The sequence below is a fragment of the Jaculus jaculus genome, chromosome 9 (genome assembly GCF_020740685.1).
Source record: "Jaculus jaculus isolate mJacJac1 chromosome 9, mJacJac1.mat.Y.cur, whole genome shotgun sequence".
Taxonomy (NCBI): Eukaryota; Metazoa; Chordata; class Mammalia; order Rodentia; family Dipodidae; genus Jaculus; species Jaculus jaculus.
In genome coordinates this window covers 6,906,072-6,926,085 of record NC_059110.1, presented here as the reverse complement: position 1 = coordinate 6,926,085, position 20,014 = coordinate 6,906,072, and the positions used below count along the sequence as shown (strand labels likewise).

The 20,014-nt window shown below is 47.1% G+C and overlaps 1 protein-coding gene across 2 annotated transcripts in view; it reads left to right on the top strand.

Annotated features, from left to right (window-relative positions):
* Positions 1-5,638: 5,638 nt before the first annotated feature.
* The window catches only part of Map3k4 (mitogen-activated protein kinase kinase kinase 4), a 117,343-nt gene continuing 102,967 nt past the window's right edge, over positions 5,639-20,014 (top strand). For both annotated transcript variants that reach the window (XM_045158196.1, XM_045158194.1), the window contains exon 1: positions 5,639-5,885. In XM_045158196.1, the coding sequence (XP_045014131.1) occupies positions 5,758-5,885 (128 nt within the window). In that variant the 5' untranslated portion in view covers positions 5,639-5,757. The remainder of the gene's footprint in view (positions 5,886-20,014) is intronic.

Below are 20,014 nucleotides of genomic sequence, written 5' to 3'. Positions count from 1 at the left end.
GTCCCACAAGCGTGTACACTTGCTTTGAGAAGCTCCGAAAGGTGACTGAGGAACTGCTGCCAGGCAGTTTGGAAGTTCTCTGAAGCCCCAACTTGGGCATCAAAAGAGAAACTATGGATGGGGAGAATCAGGCAGTCTTCCCGTATGAAATGTTGGACATTCTTGGCCCATAAGGGGAGTGGCTCTCTGGGGGATTTCCTTTTTTTTTTTTCTAAGCTTGCTTGCTCTCTCTCTCTCTCTCTCTGTCTTTCCCTCTCTCTCTCTTTTGCACAGCAGGATCTTGGGGATGAGAAGGAAGATGTCCTTGCAGGGAAGCAGGACTGTGGGCTTGCTCTACTGACTCGCGCAGCCTACCTCCCAGAAGCAAACAGAGCACTGGGAACTGGACCTCAAAGAGGGGACGACTTATGTCCTGGTGCAGAAATAACAAAAATAGGCAAATCATCATTCATTAAAAAAAAAAGTAGGGGCTGGAGAGATGGCTTAGCGGTTAAGCGCTTGCCTGTGAAGCCTAAGGACCCCGGTTCGAGGCTCGGTTCCCCAGGACCCACGTTAGCCAGATGCACAAGGGGGCACATGCATCTGGAGTTTGTTTGTGGCTGGAAGCCTTGGTGTGCCCATTCTCTCTCTCTCTCTCTCTCTCTCTCTCCCCCTATTTCTGTCTGTCACTCTCAAATAAATAAATAAAAAATAAACAACAAAAAAATTTTTTAAAAAAAGTAGGGCCAGAGAGATGACTTGGTGGTTAAAGGTATTTCTTGCAAAGCCTATTGGCCTGGATTTGATTCTCCAGTATCCATGTAAAGCCAGTTGTACAAAGTGACTCATGTGTCTGGAGTTCATTTGCAATAGCAAGAGGCCCTGGAGTGCATAGACTTTCTCTCTCTCTCTCTCTCTCAGCACAAATAAATAAGAAGTAGAGGCTTATCTAACTTTCCATTGTTCATGCCAGAAGTATGAGTCAGCATTATAAGGAGTATTTAAAATGTGCAAAAACTACATTCTGCGTGCCTTCCGTGTGTACGTCTGTGTGTTTCAGCAGTATGTGGAAATAAATGTCCTTGTACCCATCATTATGGAAGGAAAAGTCAATGGCTGTAATGCTCAGCTTAGGCTCTCCCCACTCAGAGTGAGGTTTTTATTGCTCTTTCACGGAGTCTGCCCTTCTCTGCGAGCGCTACAGTAAAGTGAATGGGCCTCTGGCCAGAGCAGACTGGCAAGCCTGCTCTCTTTTTATCTCTACCACGCCTGGGCAGAGCTGTAAGGAACCGCTGGGGACGCAGAGGACTGCTGAGGACTCTTGAGATATGACACAGGAACCTCACGAATGCTGTTGGGAAGAGAGGAAGGCATTTTAAGAAAAAATGTAGCACTATACAAACAATAATGTTAGAAGCCTTTGAGTCTGTTCCTTTGAAAGAACAAAGACATAATCCTATTTATTGCAAAGCTTGACAAAAGTTATTTTTGGATCATTTTGCAATGCCCCACCCAAATTAACTGTTATTACTATTATAGCCTTGATAAGATGCTAAGGTGCTTCCACAGTACCATTTGCACTGATTGCTCTCTTTTATCTATCATCTATCTATCTATCTATCTGGTATGTGTATAAACATAATAAAATCATAGTTTGAGAGTTCACAATATTGGTAGCACATGTCTACAGTTTGTTAGCCCTTGGGGGAAAACAGAAACGCTTTCATACGAGTACAACTGTGTGTGTGTGTTTGTGTTAATTGGGCTTCAAACTAGTGTTAAGTAAAGAAATGAATGTAATATACCTTAATCTGAAGTTGATCTTTTTTTTTTTTTTTTTTTTTGAGGTAGGGTCTCACTCTGGCCCAGGCTGACCTGGAATTAACTCTGTAGTCTCAGGGTGGCCTTGAACTCACGGCGATCCTCCTACCTCTGCCTCCCGAGTGCTGGGATTAAAGGCGTGCGCCACCACGCCCAGCTGAAGTTGATCTTTTAAAAAATATTTCCTTATTTATTTGAGAGCAGGAAGAGAGAGAGAGAGAGGGAGCAGAAGAATGGGCATGTGCTAGAGCCTCTTGTCAATGCAAACAAACTCCAGATGCATGCACCACTTTGTACGTCTCGCTTTACGTTGGGAATGGGGAATCAAACCCTGGGCCAACCCAGGCTGGCAGGTTTTGTAAGCAAGCTCCTTTAACTGCTGAGCCATCTCCCTAGCACTAAACTGCATCTTACTAAAATTTTTAACATTTGTAACTTTTTGTAAAGTGAAGAAATTCAATAAGTGCATTCAGTCTTGAAGAGAGGGGGAGGCGAATAATATGGTAACATACTGTAGTTGAAACTCTAATTATAATGAAGCTCATTGATGTTAATAAGAAACATCCTACTTGATGAATGGAGCTGTAGGGAAGGGAGGGATTTTCTCTATCAACCTAGTTCTTACATGGATTCTTTGTCTGGATTAAAGAACCCAATTAGTTTAAGAGTTGATTCACATGAATATGCAAGTTATGAATTTTCATGCACACACATCTTCACAAAAGTGGGAAGTTCCAGGAAATGACCAAACCATGATGCCTTTATGCTTGTTAGACAAATAACAAGGAATCTGTGAAGGAATGACAGGACCAGTGGACATCTGGATTGGGGTATTAAATTCTAGGGAAGTTACTAAGAGATAGATGGTGGCGGATGTGGAGACTTCTAGAAGATAAGGATTACTTCACGGTTTGTTTATTCAGGTTCACAGATTGACTCAAGTCTCCCACTATCAAGGCCCCTTTCCTGCTCTGCTACGTTAGGGACAGCCCTCCCTAAAGACTCTTTATGTCTTGCTGCATGGAGGAGATCACCATGGCCAGTTCTGAAGCTACAGTTTGTCAAGTGACTTCAGAGTGAAATGTCAGTGTACCTATTTGCCACATTCTGAGACAGCGTGTCTTTAACTCCTTCATCACTATGTCTACTGAGCTTCCGCCAAGTGTCAGACAGCGCTGGACAGTACACGCTTGGTGCTAGGTAGACCAGAGAACGGACAGCGGCTGTTCTGAAGGAGTGAGCACTGCAGACGTCAGAAAACGATGGGGGGATTGTATCAAAGGGTGCTGTGAGGGTCTGTCTGAGCACACCAGGGTGGCAGGGCGGGCAGGAGTGCTTCTGGAGAGAAGCAGTTAGAGAAACGGTTGAGTCTGGATGCAGTGTGTGAGTGCGGTTTTAAGAGGCTCCTGCGCTTACATATTTAGTACCAATCAATTTAGGTTTCTCCACGTACTGCATGTGAACTGAGTTGAATGTCCTTTGTTTGGATACTGTTACAATAGATAGTACTCCGTGGAAAGCGAAGAAAACAAAATCCCAGCTCTCCCCAAGGCGGACTTGTGTTTTGTGAAGGGTATGCACGCGTGTCTCCATCAGCTCCATTTGAGTCCGTAGCCTTGGCTGGGATACAAATGCTCAAGAGCACAGTCACAGTCTCCACACAGAGAAGAGGTTCATTCTTTAACGTTTAAGATCTCCAATATACCTTATGAGAAGGGTTCTGGCTTAGCAAATTGCAAAGGAAAAATAAAATAAGAGAACTAGAATCTTTAGAAAGCTGGGAAGTACTCTAGCGAGCGAGCGAGCGTTCCTCACATGTAGACGAATGCCATCTAAACGCTATGCAGTTCTGGCTGGAGAGATGGCTCTGTGAGGAAGAGTGCTTGCTGCAAGCTCGAGGAACACGAGGAACACCTGCGTGTAGCCACAGGTCTCTATAACCCCAGTTCTGCGGGACAGGAGACCTGAGCATTGCTGGAGGCTCCTGAAAACCCACAGCTGTGGGTTCAGAGAGAGACTTTCTTACAAGGAGACACTTGGATGAGTGATGGAGGAAGGGCACTCCACATTTGCCTCTGGTCTCCACAGCGACACATCTGCATGAACATGTACACACCATACACACACACACACACACACACACACCCCACATGCAAAAATATGCAGGGTTTTTGTTTTGTTTCTGGTGCTGAGGTCCTAACGCAGGGACTTGTGCTTGCTAGGCAAATGCTCATCCTCAACCCTAACTTGCAGCTTTTTAAAATTAAATATTTTTTTGTTTATTTTATTTATTTATTTGAGAGCTAGAGGCAGAGAGAGAATGAATGGGCACGCCAGGGCTTCCAGCTACTGCAAACGAACTCCAGATGCCTGTGGCCCCTTGTGCATCTGGCTAACGTGGGTCCTGGGGAATCGAGCCTCGATCTGGGGTCCTTAGGCGTCACAGGCAAGGGCTTAACTGCTAAGCCATCTCTCCAGTCCTAATTTGCAGCTTTTATTAAGATGAAATCAGTTTGTTCCCTTCAAATACCTATTTATTTTTACTTTGTTTTCTTGCTCTTCTTACTAAGCTGTTAGCTCTTTAAATATTTTTATTTATTCATTGGTAAGCAAGAGAAAGAGAGAAGGTGTGTGTATGTGTGTGTGTGTATGGGTGCACCAGGGCCTCTTGTTACTGAAAATCAATTCCAGATACATGTGCTACTTTGTGTATCTGGCTTTAAGTGAGTACTGGGAATCTGAACATGGGCCCTCAAGCTTTGCAAGCAAGTGCCTTTAACTGCAGAGCCATCTTCTCAGCCCTAAGCTGCTAGCTCTATGAATGTATCATCTGCTCTACACACTGCTGTCTCCCCAGCATCTAGTAGTCTTGACAGACATGTGCATCGAATAAGCACTTGTTGAATGAATACTGTGTAGTAAACAAAATGAATGTCACTTCGGAAATCCAGCACCATGAGGCCATCTACACAATGCCTATTGTAATAAAGACAACAGAGTGAAGCAATGCACAGAAATTTTTGCAACAGCTTACTTCGCAACTGGCCTTGAAAAATCTTACCTAGTTAAAATTTTCTGTCTTGGTCAATATTTTATTTTTTAGACCAACATGTGTTCAAATCATGCATTTTACATGTGGAATGAGTTTCAAAAAAAAAAAAAAAGCCCCAGCAAATTCATGTGAATAGAAACGTAATGTATTTGCTTTTAAAAGAGTGCTTATTTTTTGAATTGAATCCGGGTTTCTCTCCATGGGACATTTCTGTTCATGCCTGCTGCTTAAAACTTACATTAAAAGGGAACACTGGCATTTCAGTCGTTTTCCAACCATTCTGAATCTTCAGAACTTTCTTTTCCTTCCTTCCCGTCCCCCCCGCACCTCTTCATTGCGGGCGCCCCCCGGGCAAGCTTCTGGAAAAGCGCAGCGTAACCTTGGCACAGCCGGGCGAGCCCCGCGTCCTTCCCCGCCCGGATGGCTCTGAGTTTCCCCAAGGCCCCGCGCTCTCCTCCGCCGGCGCTGTGGGCGTCTGGTGACATCATCTCTCTCCCGAAGGATGCCGGCGATCCGGGGCCGCGTCCGCCCGGGGCGGGCTCGACTTTACAAAGCCCTGAACCGGCGCTGGCGGAGCCCTTAACACCGGCTCCCGCCGCGCCGCCCCGGGGGCCGTCGCGCTCCTCCCTCTGGCACCCCCGCCCCGCCCTGTCGGAGCCGGGCGCCCTCGGAGGCTTGTCCCTCGCTGCCCGCCGTAGCCCGGCGCTCGGCCCGGCCGCCGTTCCCAAGATGGCCGCGGCGCGCACGGCTCCTGCGGCGGGTTGAGAGGCGGAGGCGGAGCCGAGTCACTCCCGCACTTCGGGACTCGGGTTCCCCGCCTCCCCCCCCCACCAACCCCGCTTACTGCCCCCGGCGCCGGGCTGCAGCTTACGACCCGCCGCGGCCATGCGGGGCTCCGTGCACGGATGAGAGAAACCGCCGCCGAGCCGGTTCCCCCTCCCGCCTTCGCCGTCACCCCTGCCGCCGCCATGGAGGAGCCGCCGCCACCGGAGCCCGAGCCCGAGCCCGAGCCCGAGGGCTGCCCGGCGGCGAGGTGAGTGTGGAGGCTGCAGACGCCCGGTCCTGGCCGGGCTAGGGGCTGCGCGCCGCGGGCACGGGGGTCGCCTGCTTCCCGCTGAGGTCGCGGGCGCAGCATCCCGGCTCGGCGGCGGGCGGGCGGGCGGGCGGAGCGCGGTGCAGCCCCGGCAGCGCGGGCTTCGCGGGCGGGCGGCCGCGGCGCTCCGGGTGCTCCTCCTGCACGCTTCCCCGGCTCGCCCCTGGGCGCGGGCTGCGGGCTCCCACCTGCCCCCGGTACCGCACCGAGGTGCTCCCTCGTTCTCCCGGCCCCCGCTCGCGTCCTCCGCAGCCCACTCGTCGCCGGGATGCTCCTGGCCTGAGCGGCCCGGGGAGGGCTGGCGGTGTCCCTTCCTGAAGTCCCCTTTGCGGTCCTGCAGGGGCCGCGTCGTTGCGCACACGTGCACGTAAAGGAAAGGGTTAATCCGGGTGAAACTTTGCGGTCGCGGGAAGCTCCGGGACCGAACTTTGGTACCCAAAGCATGTCTTGGATTCTGTTCCCTGGAGGCTCTGTCGGTTACTTTCATGTCTTTTATTCTTATCTTGGAGAAAAAACCCGCCGCAAGAACTTCTCTCCTCGGTGCCTGTGTTCGTGTGTCCAGATGCCCGCTTACCGCCCGTCCTTTGCGTCCACTGTAAAATTGCAAACGGCTGCCCCCTGTCCCCTATAATGAAAATACTTCTACTGCTTCGCCCATCTTATGGCCCTACACCGTAATTCAAGGAAAAGGCAGTTAAGTGTCCTTTTCTTTTCCTTGCTTAAAGAAATTCCAAACAAATTTATAGTAGTAATTAGGTCTGAACACAGGAGCCACATTCTTGCTTGTTATCACCGGGTCCATAGCCCAGAGGAATTTTCTTTTTCAAAGCTGTGAAGAAAGTCGTTTCACATTTCTTGGTTTTAAGATACTTCTGTGAACTTCTAAGGAACGGCTTCCCTAAAGAACGATACAGGATGTCATGAGAATTTACTTTGAATTCATCTAACTTTTTTTGTTTTATCCAAGCTTGTTATATGAATCTGTTAATTAATTAATTAACAATTAATTTTGACTCCCTTAAACTTTATTTTAAAATATTTTAATTTATTTGCAAGCAGAGAGAGACAGAATGGGCATGTCAGGGCTTCTAGCCGCTGCAGACACACTCCAGATGCATGCGCCACTGTGCGTCTGACTTTATGTGGGTACTGGGGAATTGAACCTGGGTCATTAGGTTTTGCAGGCACTTGCTTTAACCGCTGAGCTCTCTCTTCAGTCCTAAACTTTATTTGAGAAATAGTATTTGTGCCGGTTGTAGTGGTTCACGCCTTTAGTCCCAGTACTCAGGAGGCTGAGGTGGGAGGATCACTGTGAGTTCATAGGCCAGCCTGAGACAACAATAGTGAATTCCAGGTCAGCCTTGGCTAGAGTGAGATCCTACCTCGAAAAACAAATACAAAAACAAAACAAAAAAAATTGTGAGGCATTATTTAATGTTTAAAATGCTAACACCTGTCTTCTGTTAATTCATTTAATCTTTTCTACCTTATGAGCTATTTCTAGTATCTTATTAACATACGAGGAAACTGAGGCGCAAAGGTTAAGCATCTTGTTTCAAGCGTCACAGCTGGCAGTGAGGGAAGGTTTCAAGGTCTAGCTGCATACTTTGTGCCTTAATTAGCATGAAGGACTTCATTATCCACAGATCAGAAGTTACTATTCTTTGTAACTGGACTTAGGGGAAAACTGGATTTGAGAGCACTCTTAGGTAAAGGTGGAGAGGGCAGAGGGAAGAAAATGTGCTGTAGAAACGACTGCTTTCCCATTGATAAAAAAGCTGTGCTTTCCAGCCAGACCTGTGTCTCTTTGTTCTGATAAAAATAGGTCAGGATAATGGGCTTCATCCAACATGAAGTGAGCAGCAGTGTACAGAACAAGAAGATCTTTGAAAGATTTTTCTTAGCAACATTGCAGTTAATTTTACACTAGCAAATCTGTGAAATAGATTACTTGGAAAAGCTGTTGTTTTGCCTTTTTCATGTCTGTGTTGTTACCACCTCCCCTTCAGTACACAGAGATGACCTCTGACAGGCATACTGTGGCTCCACGGCAAAAGGTGTCACAGGGTCTCTCCAGTTGTTTATGTAAATGCCAAAATGTTAACCATTTAAAAGCAGCTAAGCGTGCACATTAAAATAAGCTCAGTGCCTCCTTTTAACACACCGGATGTTTCGCTACTCGTGTGGTAATTTGCGTTACCAGGTTAACTGGTTTTGTGACAGGTCAGAATAAAGCTTTCTGGCGTTCCCGTGCGTCTGCTTTCCATACGTGTCATCGATTAGGAAGGCTCTGTTAGCTCAGGCCTCAGCTCCCCAGAGATCAAGTCTGTACATGCTGGCCGCCGAAGCTGCGTGGCAAGTGCGCCAGGGGCAGATGCCAGCCTCCAGGACGTCTGTCCTTTTGCCGGCGCGCTTAGCTCCTCACACAGGCAGTGGTCAAAGAAGAGGTGCTGGTGTGCACTGCCTCTTGTCAGTGGTGAGGGCTTCTGGTCCCCTTTTTTTTTTGTAAAGAACTTTGGATGAAGAATTGCAATTATTAGTCGTGACTTTGGGATAAACATTTCTTGGAATTTCTTCCCAGGCTTCTGGGTTAGTTTTAGGAGGAGCCTGAAATTACTTGGGAGAACTATTAGAATTAATTTGTGGAAATTTATTTACCTTTGTGATTTCTTGTATCTGTACATTTAAAAATCAGAATAAATTTGATATTAGGTTGCATATAAAGTTCCTATCTACGGTAACTTTTCCTTTAAAATAGTTACGTTAAATATAGCCTCATTATTCTCACTCACTGACCTTATATTAGTGAGTTGCCTAACATTTTCTTTAAACCAGTGACTATTACTTACTTACGTGGTATTGGTCCTATAAGATCATTGGTGAAAATGGGTTTCATTTCTAAAAATGTCTTTTGGAGGGCTGGAGAGTTGGCTTAGCGGTTGAGCACTTGCCTGTGAAGCCTAAGGACCCCAGTTCGAGGCTCGGTTCCCCAGGTCCCACGTTAGCCAGATGCACAAGGGGGCGCACGCATCTGGAATTCGTTTGCAGAGGCTGGAAGCCCTGGCGCGCCCATTCTCTCTCCCTCTATCTGTCTTTCTGTCTGTGTCTGTTGCTCTCAAATAAATAAATAAATAAATTTTAAAAATGTCTTTTGGGGCTGGAGAGATGGCTTAACGGTTAAGAGCTTGCCTGTGAAGCCTAAGGAGCCTGGATCGAGGCTCGGTTCCTCAGGTCCCACGTTAGCCAGATGCACAAGGGGGCGCACGCGTCTGGAGTTCATTTGCAGAGGCTGGAGGCCCTGGAGCGCCCATTCTCTCTCTCTCCCTCTATCTGTCTCTCTCTGTCTGTCGCTCTCAAATAAATAAATTAAAAAAATTTTTAAAAAATGTCTTTTGAGTATTATCATTGCGAGCCATTTGATCTCTTTCTCCTGCTTTCACTCCCCACCCTGTGCTGTTACCTGCTACTCATGGCAGAGCTCTAGACCGCTGCTAACGTACACACCTTTGACCCAGAAGCAATTGACTGGCAGCATTGACGGAGGCCGCTAGGCGCGGCAGAAGCCTCATGTTTTGAATTGGGTATGACTTGACTGCCCCTGATTTCTTTGTCATTTTGTTAGAAGTTAATCTACTTCCTTCCCATGTGTTCTCCTTGTGCCCTTTTGTTGTTGTTGTTGACACATCCTATCTCTTTGTTGTTGTTGTTGTTTTGCTTATTTATTTATTTGAGAGAAAGAGGAAGAGGCAGATAGAAAGACATAGTGGAGAAGCCAGGGCCTTTAGCCACTGCAAACGAACTCCAGACGCATGTGCCCCTTGTGCATGTGGCTTATGTGGGTCCTGGGGAATCGAACCAGGGTCCTTAGGCTTTGCAGTCAAAAGCCTTAACCGCTAAGCCATTTCCCCAGCCCTCTCTTTGTGCCTTTTAAATCTCCGTCTGAACTCTACTGAATTAGGAGAACATAAAGGTCTTACTGGATACATTTGCCTTAACTTCCTGCTACTTATTCCTCATTCTTCAGTGGTTGTATTTTTGCTCATAGCATTCTTGTCTCCACCTTCTCATTCAACCCAGTGATAGGGGCTCTGCTTACAGACTATTTAATGTTGCCTATAATGGTAGGTTAGTGGAAATAGTTTTTTGTTGGTGGTGTTTTTTTTTTTTTTTTCCGAGGCAGGGTCTCACTCTAGCCCAGGCTGACCTGGAATTCACTATGGAGTCTCAGGGTGGCCTCGAATTCACGGCGATCCTCGTACCTCTGCCTCTCGAGTGCTGGGGTTAAAGGCGTGCACCATGGAAAAAGGTTTTTAAGAGAGAAAATGGAAGAGGTGTCAGGGAGATAGGGCTCTGTAGGGCTGGCATCACTTGCAGGATGAACAAAGGCGTGGCGCAGCACCTTGGTCCCCATGCTAGCTGGTCAGTGTGCTGTGGCTGTAGAGAGCAGGAATGTATTTAAGAGACTGCTTGCTAAGCGTGACTGCTGTGAGGGACATGTGGCGAATGACCCTGGTACCTAACGTTACCAGACCAGGGAGTTCTGCTCGCAGCCCTTGGGAGGCAAGAGTCTTACTCTTGGGTTTTCCTTTTCTTAGGTTTCCCATGGGCTGCTCGCTCCCCAGTCCCTTATCACAGTGGCCCCTCTGGTGGACTGCATATAGAATGCTCACTTTTGATCTTCACTCTTACTTTAATCAGATTATGATAGACCTTACTTTTCTTGCTTTAGCTGGAATACACTGTATTCTTGTCTCTTAAAGATACTTGTCTAGGAAAACATCAGTGGTAGGGTAGATCTTTTACTCTCTTCATAATCCCCCTCTTCCCACAGACTGGCATAGTTTCTGGCAAGGATGTAAGTGGTTGATACTTTCATAAGCTTCTTTGTTCAAAAAGAATTATGATATGTGGATTTTCTGGATTTAAGCCCAAATTTTAAAAAGTTAATTAGAATTTTGGGTAGCTATTAAAAAACTGTTGTTAAAGAACGTTTAGTGACATGGGAAAATGCTCTGGTACAAGTCTTTTTTTTTTTTTTTTTTTTTTTTTTTTTGGTTTTTTGAGGTAGGGGCTCACTCTGGCCCAGGCTGACCTGGAATTAACTCTTTCATCTCAGGGTGGCCTTGAACTCATGGCAATCCTCCTACCTCTGCCTTCCCAAGTGCTGGGATTAAAGGCGTGCGCCACCATGCCCGGCTTGGTACAAGTCTTTTTGATGGGGCTTTAAAAGATATTTTTGGGCTGGAGAGATGGTTCAGTGGTTTAAAATATTTGCTTGCAAAGTCTGCAAACCCAGGTTTGAGTACCCGGTACCCACATAAAGCCAGATGCACAAAGTAATGCATATGTCTGGAGTTCATTTGCAGAAGCAGGAGGTCATGGTGGGCCCATTCTAATTCTCTCTCTTGAATAAGTAAAAATAAATATTAAAAAAAGATACTGTCAAATACCTCTTCAGCATTATATATCTCCCATTGTGCTGCATTCAGGAAGCAGGCTACCAACAGTGTTTGCAAAAAATAGTCCAGAGCTGAGATGGCTGCTTAGTGGCTGGTGCTTGGACACCAGCCCTGTCTGTCCCACCTCCCTGCCTCCCACTTGGACCCCCCTCAACTCCAGCTACATGGCACATGTTGGGATGCCCTCTTCTTGCCGAACAGGAAGGGACTTTGGACCCCAGCCAGAACATTAAGGGTCATCCCTAGAACTTTGCACCTTGGTGTCAGCTAAGAGAAATACTCATTTTGATAACTGGAATGCATTCTGTGAAACCTGTGCCCTGGAGGTGGGTCTGCCTGAGGGAGGGCTTGTTTGGTTTCAGACAGTAATGTGAACTCCAGAGAATAGTAGAGGCTAAAAGAAGTCGATGCCAAGTTAGCTGTCTTTTGTGTTAGATTCATCCTTATTTTTTTCCTGATTTGATTTGTGAACTAATAAATTCTCTATTTTTAAGTAAAGATGTGGTTTTAATTTAAACTTTTATTAATTGAAACTTTAATATATTAAATATATTGCAGATTGATTAAATTCTCTATTCTTAAACTATAAATTTGATTGGGCTTCTTAAAATCCAAGTACTGAATATGATCCTATTAAAAAAAAACAGTGTTCTTAGAAACAGCGTTGAAGAGTTACATGCTAACTTTTTTCTGATAACTTTTATAATAAACCTGTTACTTGTATTTATTTTAAAATAAAAGAAAAACCTATGGAGCCCAGATTCTTAACTAGTACATTTATAATCTTAAATCTACTACCTTTGTTACTAAAAATTGAAATTGGTGAGATTCTATGTCATATGAAGAAACTATTATCAAAATTTACATGAACTTTAATTTATTTTATTGTTCTTTAGTATCTGTATCAATCTGAGCGACTAGAGCACGCTGGCTTTCTTTAATTTAGCTCATCTTAAAAGTTTTGAGACTAAACTAGAAACAAGGGCTTGCTAACTTTCCTTATGGGGGTCATCTATATTTCTGGAACTATTTAAAGTCTGTAACTGTGTTCTCAACATGTGCGCTGTGTTCCAGTGTGTTCTCTGGGGCTGGGGTAACTCATTGATGCAGGCATAAGGACCTGACCGGAGTTTAGATCCCCAGAACTCACGTCAAGTGAGGGGTCTAGTGGTGTGGCTGTAATCCCAGCCCTGGCCAAATTGATGTGCTCTGGGCTTAACAAGAGACCCTGCCTCAAAGAATAAGGTGGAAGGTGACTGAGGAACACCCCTGATGTTGACCTGTGGTCTCACAAACATGTTTACATGGATATATACCCTCACATACATGTGTGCCCACACACATGTGAATATGCATCCACAAAGCATGCGCACCACACATACACATACATAAAAAATAAACACTTTAATTTCTTCATGGCATATTTGAAATGGCCTTATTTTTAAAACGGTGCATTGTTCTGTTGGCAGTGGGTGTGGCAGGTAAGTCCTTAGATATCCACAGATCTCAGACTTGTGTAACAGAGTGTACTCACTACCAGGCAAGATGAAGGGTTGCTTTCACTAAGAAGTCCATCCCCGTGTCCTGTTTGCAAAAGATAGTGAAGTGCTCCTCATTGACCATGCAGAAGGCACGTGTTTGCAGAGGAGCAGAAGAGCTACTGCGGATGCATTGGGCTTTCTGTCAGAAGTGTCTGATAAGTGGCTTTCATTTCTCACTGCTTCGGAGCTGGAGAGAACTGTGAGCCGTGGGCCGCAAAGCTGAGCTTGTGAACGCGCCCTTTGAAAGTGCTGCTGTTTGCAGAACATACCGAACAGTGCTTGTTACTGGACAGCTCGCTGAGCGATGCCATCTGAGTAGAAACTGTCAGCCTGTTGAAGTTTTTCACTGGGGCAACTTTGAAGGAAGAAAATTTGATATATAGAAATCTAAAGTCTTTAAATTAGTAAATAGAAAAGCAATGAGACATTATATTTTCATACATGTCTATCATATACTTTGATTATATTCATTCCCCTATGATGCTCTCTTGTTCTCCTGCTCCACTGGTCTCTTTCTAAATAACCTCCCTAAAATTTAGTCTCTTACGTAGGAACATACAATGTATAGATGTTACTTGGTTTTCTCAACAAAAGTTTTGGAATTGGTTTGTTGAACTTATATTTGTTATTTACTCAAATGAAAAACCAGCATTTACTAATGCCAGCCCTGTGATGGTAGCCCTGAATGTGTATCTCGTCTAATGTGCCACATGTGCTCGTAGAATTGCCAGAGTTCAGAGTGGGAGGAACACAGAAATGACATGGGTCGTGCTTCTCAGTGTAGAGAGGAGGAAGACTGGTCTGCCTACATAGGCTGCAGCCACCGCAGCTCACAGTGTAGGATCAGGTCTGTAGTCCAGACTGGCCTTGAGCTCACAGCCATCCTCTGCTTCTCAAGGGCTGGGATTAAAGGTGTGTGCCACCACTCCTGGCTGTAACTTTTCTAAAAGGATATTTTATTTATTTATTTGCAAGAGACAGACACATCAACACCCCCCCCCCACACACACACACAGATAATGTGGGCATGCCAGAACCTGTTGCTGCTGTTAATGAACTCCGAGGCATGTACTACTTTGTGTATCTGGCGTTTGGGGGTACTTGGGAAATGAACCCTGGCTGTCAGTTAGGCTTTGCAAGCAAGTGCCTTTAACTAATGAACCATGTCTCCAGTCTATGGATGGTAATGCTTGCTTCTCTTTCTACTTGCCACACAGTGCCCTGCTGAGCCACAGTGCTCTTCAGCCACCTGACTTACCTAGCCTGGCTTCAGCTCAAACCACAGAAGAGTGCTAGGCCATTGTACAATGCTGTGTATTATAGACCAGTCAGACTTTCTAGGATCAAGCTGAGATGAAAGGTTTCATTTTTAGAAAAACAAAATCCTAAGGAAGGTGAAATCTCTACTCTCATTGTACAGAACCTGTACAGAACCTTTTTCTCCATGAAACTTGAGTTCACAGAATATAGAGAGACAATACTTCAGACCTTTTTAGACCAACTGTTACTCTTTTCAGTGTTGTCATTAGATCAAGTAGGCACTAAGACTAAAATTTCTGTTTGTGATAATGGGTTTGAAGTTGGATAATGATTGTGACTTACAGTAAGAAATATATTTGTAACAGGATACATATGCTAAATAGCAGAAATAAATTTAAGGAATATTTGATTTTATAAGTATGACACACTAATACTACTCAGTTATTTAAAAAATTATTCATCATAATCTACTGAATTAATTTTATTTTTATTTATTTATTGGTTTTTCAAGGTAGGGTTTCACTCTAGCCCAGGCTGACCTGGAATTCACTATGGAGTCTCGGGGTGGCCTCGAACTCACAGCGATCCTCCTACCTCTGCCTCCCAAGTGCTGGGATTAAGGGCGTGTGCCACAACGCCTGGCTCTGAATTGATTTTAAAACATACAAATAGGTTGTCACCCTCAGTTTGAAAGACAGGGCTATACTAAAAAAGGATGCTGGTGTACTTTGTACCTTGATCCCTTGGGACTTGGTTCAATGAGAGATGAGTAAACTGAGCCTCCGGCTCGCCCAGTACAGGTGTGCTGCTCCTTCTGTGCCAGGCCAGGACCGAGAGCCAACTTCTCTTCCTTCTTGTCAGGTACTTGGTGGCAGCAATGAGAAGATTGACTGGGCTTAGAAGTGGCCAGCATTGATTAAATCATCTTGATCAGACTAGTGGTTGTAGGTTTTGGAACTGGTTTTGGGGAGGAATCTGCAAGAACTTGGTGCTGTGGGCTACAAAGCCAGAGAATGCTGTAAGCAGAGCTTAATGGTCCATTCTTTCAGAACACTGGTAGAATAGCCTGATCGGCTTCAGTGGAGATAAAGGACTCTATTGGTAACTGGGCCAGAGGCCATTCATGTTGTATCCAAAGAATTTGGCTATGTTTGTCTTGTGTCCTGAAACTTTAAGTGAGACTACATTCAAAGGTACTAGACTAGTATGTCTGACCTAGGAAGTTTCAAGACAGCATCACATTCAATATGACATGGTTACTGCTCACTGATTTTAGTCAAATTTACACTGAGCAGAAAGTAGAACAGTGAGATGTGAAACATGTGCTGTTTGGTGAATGAGTGTATTTAAAGTTACAGGCAAAGCTGTTGTGGACAGCTGCTGTGGACAGAGCAGTAGTGGTAATTAGTAAAGACAGTCTTGCACTCTGAACTCTTGAGGTCAGGGCCCCATCCATTGAAGGCTATAGGGTGCTCTGCTCTAATAGGACCACCTATTGCAACAGAAATGTTTTCCCAGGTTCAACCATGCAAGTACTTAGAAGTTTGAGACTGACAGCTTGGTGTTATCATCACATAGTGCTGGTTTTATAGGCACTTACGTAGCATGCAAGAATTACTGGGTCAGGAGGCTTACTCAAGTTCTAGGCTTGCACTGGCCACAGAGGCCAGGCGCTGTGAGCAGGGCTGGATTACCTGCATGCAGATCCCGAGCAGTCTTGAGTGTGAAGCTGTGAACACGATGCCTAAATTGCGATGGCGACCCCAAGATGTTAGGGATGTCAGAAGCACAAGGTGTGCACCATGGAATGCTGCAGGTACCAAGTGGAGTGAGCCCAAGACAGAGGCTATGTGTGCTTCAGGAACAGGATAGGAGAGGGGCTGCCCAAGCCTGTTGGCTAGAGATAATGCCACCAAGTGCCCAGATGTTGGACTTGGAGCTGCAGGGTTTGCCATTTGCCCTGCTGGGTTTTGGTCTTGTTTGATCAGGTCTTTTCCTTGCCACCCTCCTGTTCCTTCTTTTTAGAATGGGGATTTTTATTCAGTGTCATATTATAATATTATATAATATCTAATATCATTATATTAGTACTTGTTATTTGATTGCAAGCCTCACAGTTAAAAAAAATTACCTCATGTTCCAGAAGAGACTATGGACTTCTGAATAGAGTTGTAACTATAACACTGTAGACTTTCTTGAATTTGGACTGAGTGCATATTCCCTTATGAGATAACCAGGAACTTATAGGGGCTAGGAAGAAAAAGTTCAGATCTTAAATATGAAATGTCCTCCGTAGGCTCATGTGGATTTGAACACTTGGTTTTTAGCTTTGGTGCTTTTGGGTAGCTTGTGGAACGTTTTCAGCATGGCGTCTAGCTAGTACAGATAGTATTGTAAAGGTGGAGCTGGAGAGTTCTAGGCTGGCTCGGCTTAACCCAAGCTCTCTGCTTCTTGTCTGATGAGATAAAAGCAAGTTGTGCCTCCAGCTTCTGCTGCCCTGTTGCAATGGCCACTGTGCCTCTCTTGCTGTGACTAACTGTCCTTCCACTGCACATCTCCCACCATGATGGACCGTACCTCCACTGTGCCTCTCTCGCAATGATGGACTGTCCCTCCCCGTGCAGTGATGGACTGTTCTTCAACTACACCTTTCCCACCATGATGGACTGTACCTCCTCTCTGCTTCACCTGCAATGATGGACTGTCTTTCCACAGTGCTTCTCCCACCATAATGGACTGTCCCTCCACTGTACCTCTCCTCCGTGATGGGCTGTCCCTCCACTGTACCTCACCACCGTGATGGACTGTCCTCCACCGCATCTCTCCACTGTGATGGACTGTCCCTCCATTGCACCTCTCCAATTGATAGACTGACCCTCTACTGCACCTCTCCACTGTGATGGGCTGTCCCTCCACTGCACCTCTCCACCGTGATGGGCTGTCTGTCCACTGCACCTCTCCACTGTGATGGGCTGTCTTTCCACTGCGCCTCTCCACTGTGATGGACTTTCCCTCCACTGCGCCTCTCCACCGTGATGGGCTATCTCTACTGCGCCTCTCCACTTGATAGACTGTCCCTCCATTGCACCTCTCCACCGTGATGGGGTGTCCCTCCACTGCGCCTCTCCACTTGATGGACTGTCCCTCCACTGCATCTCTCCACCATGATGGGCTGTCCCTCCACTGCTCCTCTCCACTTGATGGACTGTCCTCCACCGCATCTCTCCACTTGATGGACTGTCCCTCCACTGCACCTCTCCACCGTGATGGGCTGCCCCTCCACTGCGCCTCTCCACCATGATGGGCTGTCCCTACACTGCACCTCTCCTCCGTGATGGGCTGTCCCTCCACTGCGCCTCTCCACTTGATAGACTGTCCCTCCATTGCACTTCTCCACCGTGATGGGCTGTCCCTCCACTGCGCCTCTCCACTTGATAGACTGTCCCTCCATTGCACTTCTCCACCGTGATGGGCTGTCCCTCCACTGCAGCTCTCCACTTGATGGACTGTCCCTCCACTGCACCTCTCCTCCGTGATGGCCTGTCCCTCCACTGCACCTCTCTACTTGATGGACTGTCCCTCCACTGCACCGCTGTACCGTGATGGACTGTCCTCCACTGCACCTCTCCACCATGATGGGCTGTCCCTCCACTGTGCCTCTCCTCCATGATGGGCTGTCCCTCCGCTGCGCCTCTCCACCGTGATGGGCTGTCCCTCCGCTGCGCCTCTCCACCGTGATGGGCTGTCCCTCCGCTGCACCTCTCCTCCGTGATGGGCTGTCCCTCCGCTGCACCTCTCCTCCGTGATGGGCTGTCCCTCCGCTGCACCTCTCCGTGATGGGCTGTCCCTCCTCTGCACCTCTCCTCCGTGATGGGCTGTCCCTCCGCTGCACCTCTCCTCCGTGATGGGCTGTCCCTCCGCTGCACCTCTCCTCCGTGATGGACTGTCCTCCACCGCATCTCTCCACTGTGATGGGCTGTCCCTCCGCTGCACCTCTCCTCCGTGATGGGCTGTCCCTCCACTGTACCTCACCACCGTGATGGACTGTCCTCCACCGCATCTCTCCACTGTGATGGGCTGTCCCTCCACTGCACCTCTCCACCGTGATGGGCTGTCCCTCCGCTGCACCTCTCCACCGTGATGGGCTGTCCCTCCGCTGCACCTCTCCACCGTGATGGACTGTCCTCCACCGCATCTCTCCACTGTGGTGGACTGTCCCTCCACTGCACCTCTCCACCGTGATGGGCTGTCCCTCCGCTGCACCTCTCCACCGTGATGGACTGTCCTCCACCGCATCTCTCCACTGTGGTGGACTGTCCCTCCGCTGCACCTCTCCTCCGTGATGGGCTGTCCCTCCACTGTGCCTCTCCTCCGTGATGGGCTGTCCCTCCGCTGCGCCTCTCCACCGTGATGGGCTGTCCCTCCGCTGCACCTCTCCTCCGTGATGGGCTGTCCCTCCGCTGCACCTCTCCTCCGTGATGGGCTGTCCCTCCGCTGCACCTCTCCTCCGTGATGGGCTGTCCCTCCTCTGCACCTCTCCTCCGTGATGGGCTGTCCCTCCGCTGCACCTCTCCTCCGTGATGGACTGTCCTCCACCGCATCTCTCCACTGTGATGGGCTGTCCCTCCACTGCACCTCTCCACCGTGATGGGCTGTCCCTCCGCTGCACCTCTCCACCATGATGGGCTGTCCCTCCGCTGCACCTCTCCACCGTGATGGACTGTCCTCCACCGCATCTCTCCACTGTGATGGGCTGTCCCTCCGCTGCGCCTCTCCACCGTGATGGACTGTCCCTCCGCTGCACCTCTCCACCGTGATGGGCTGTCCCTCCGCTGCACCTCTCCTCCGTGATGGGCTGTCCCACCAGTGCACCTCTCCTCCATGTTGGACTGTCGATTGAACTGGGAGCCAAGATAGCTTTCCTGAAGTTGCTTCTTGCCAGGTATTAGTCACAGAGACAAGCAAAGTAAAACAGTGAGCCCAAGGAGTTTTGAGGAAAGCAGGTGAAACTATTGTCTGAGTACATTTTCCCTGAAAACAGTGCTATTACTGAACACCAGAGGCATCTTTTCTGTCTTAGGGTTGTTTCTTGGATGCTATTAGATTGGTTTAAAATTCAGGATTAATTTTGAGTAACATTGGGTTGTAGTATGTGAAAGCCTTAGGTGCCATATTTGTTTTCTTCTAAACCTGTGATTAGGTTCTAATACTGTGATTAGAGATTTTCAAATAGTGTGATCCTTCTGAAGAAAGGAGAGAACTTTTTCCTGGAAGGAGTGAGGAGAGGAGGGGCACATATTGTGTTTAGTTGGCAGTGGTTTGGCTTCAGGTTTTCTCTCAAGCATTGTTCACCTCTGGTCAGCCCCCTTAGGTGAGGGATCTTCCTGTGTGTGCCCCAGAGTCTTCCAGTTTCTGCCGGGTGGGTATTGCTGTGCACTCACCTGCCTGTGCTCACTCTTGTCTATTGTCTTTTGCTGTCAGTAAAGATGAAACTCTTCAAGGGCAGGGCCATTATTGTTTTGCTTGCTTTCATGTCCCAGTGCCTGGCAGAGTGCCTAATAAAATACCACGGAGACTTGTTGGATAGAGGAGGCAATGAATATATTGGTTAGGACTTAGAATTTTTTTTTAAATATTAGATTTTGAATTTTATCTTTGGTTACTGACTATGATTTGGGAAAAGATATTAACTTCCCTTTTTGTTCTTTTGAAATGTAAAAATAATCATAGCATCTACTTTCTAGGTTATTAAGATTAAAATGAAACAGGACTGGGGAGATAGCTCAGTTGGTCAAGCGCTTACCTTGTA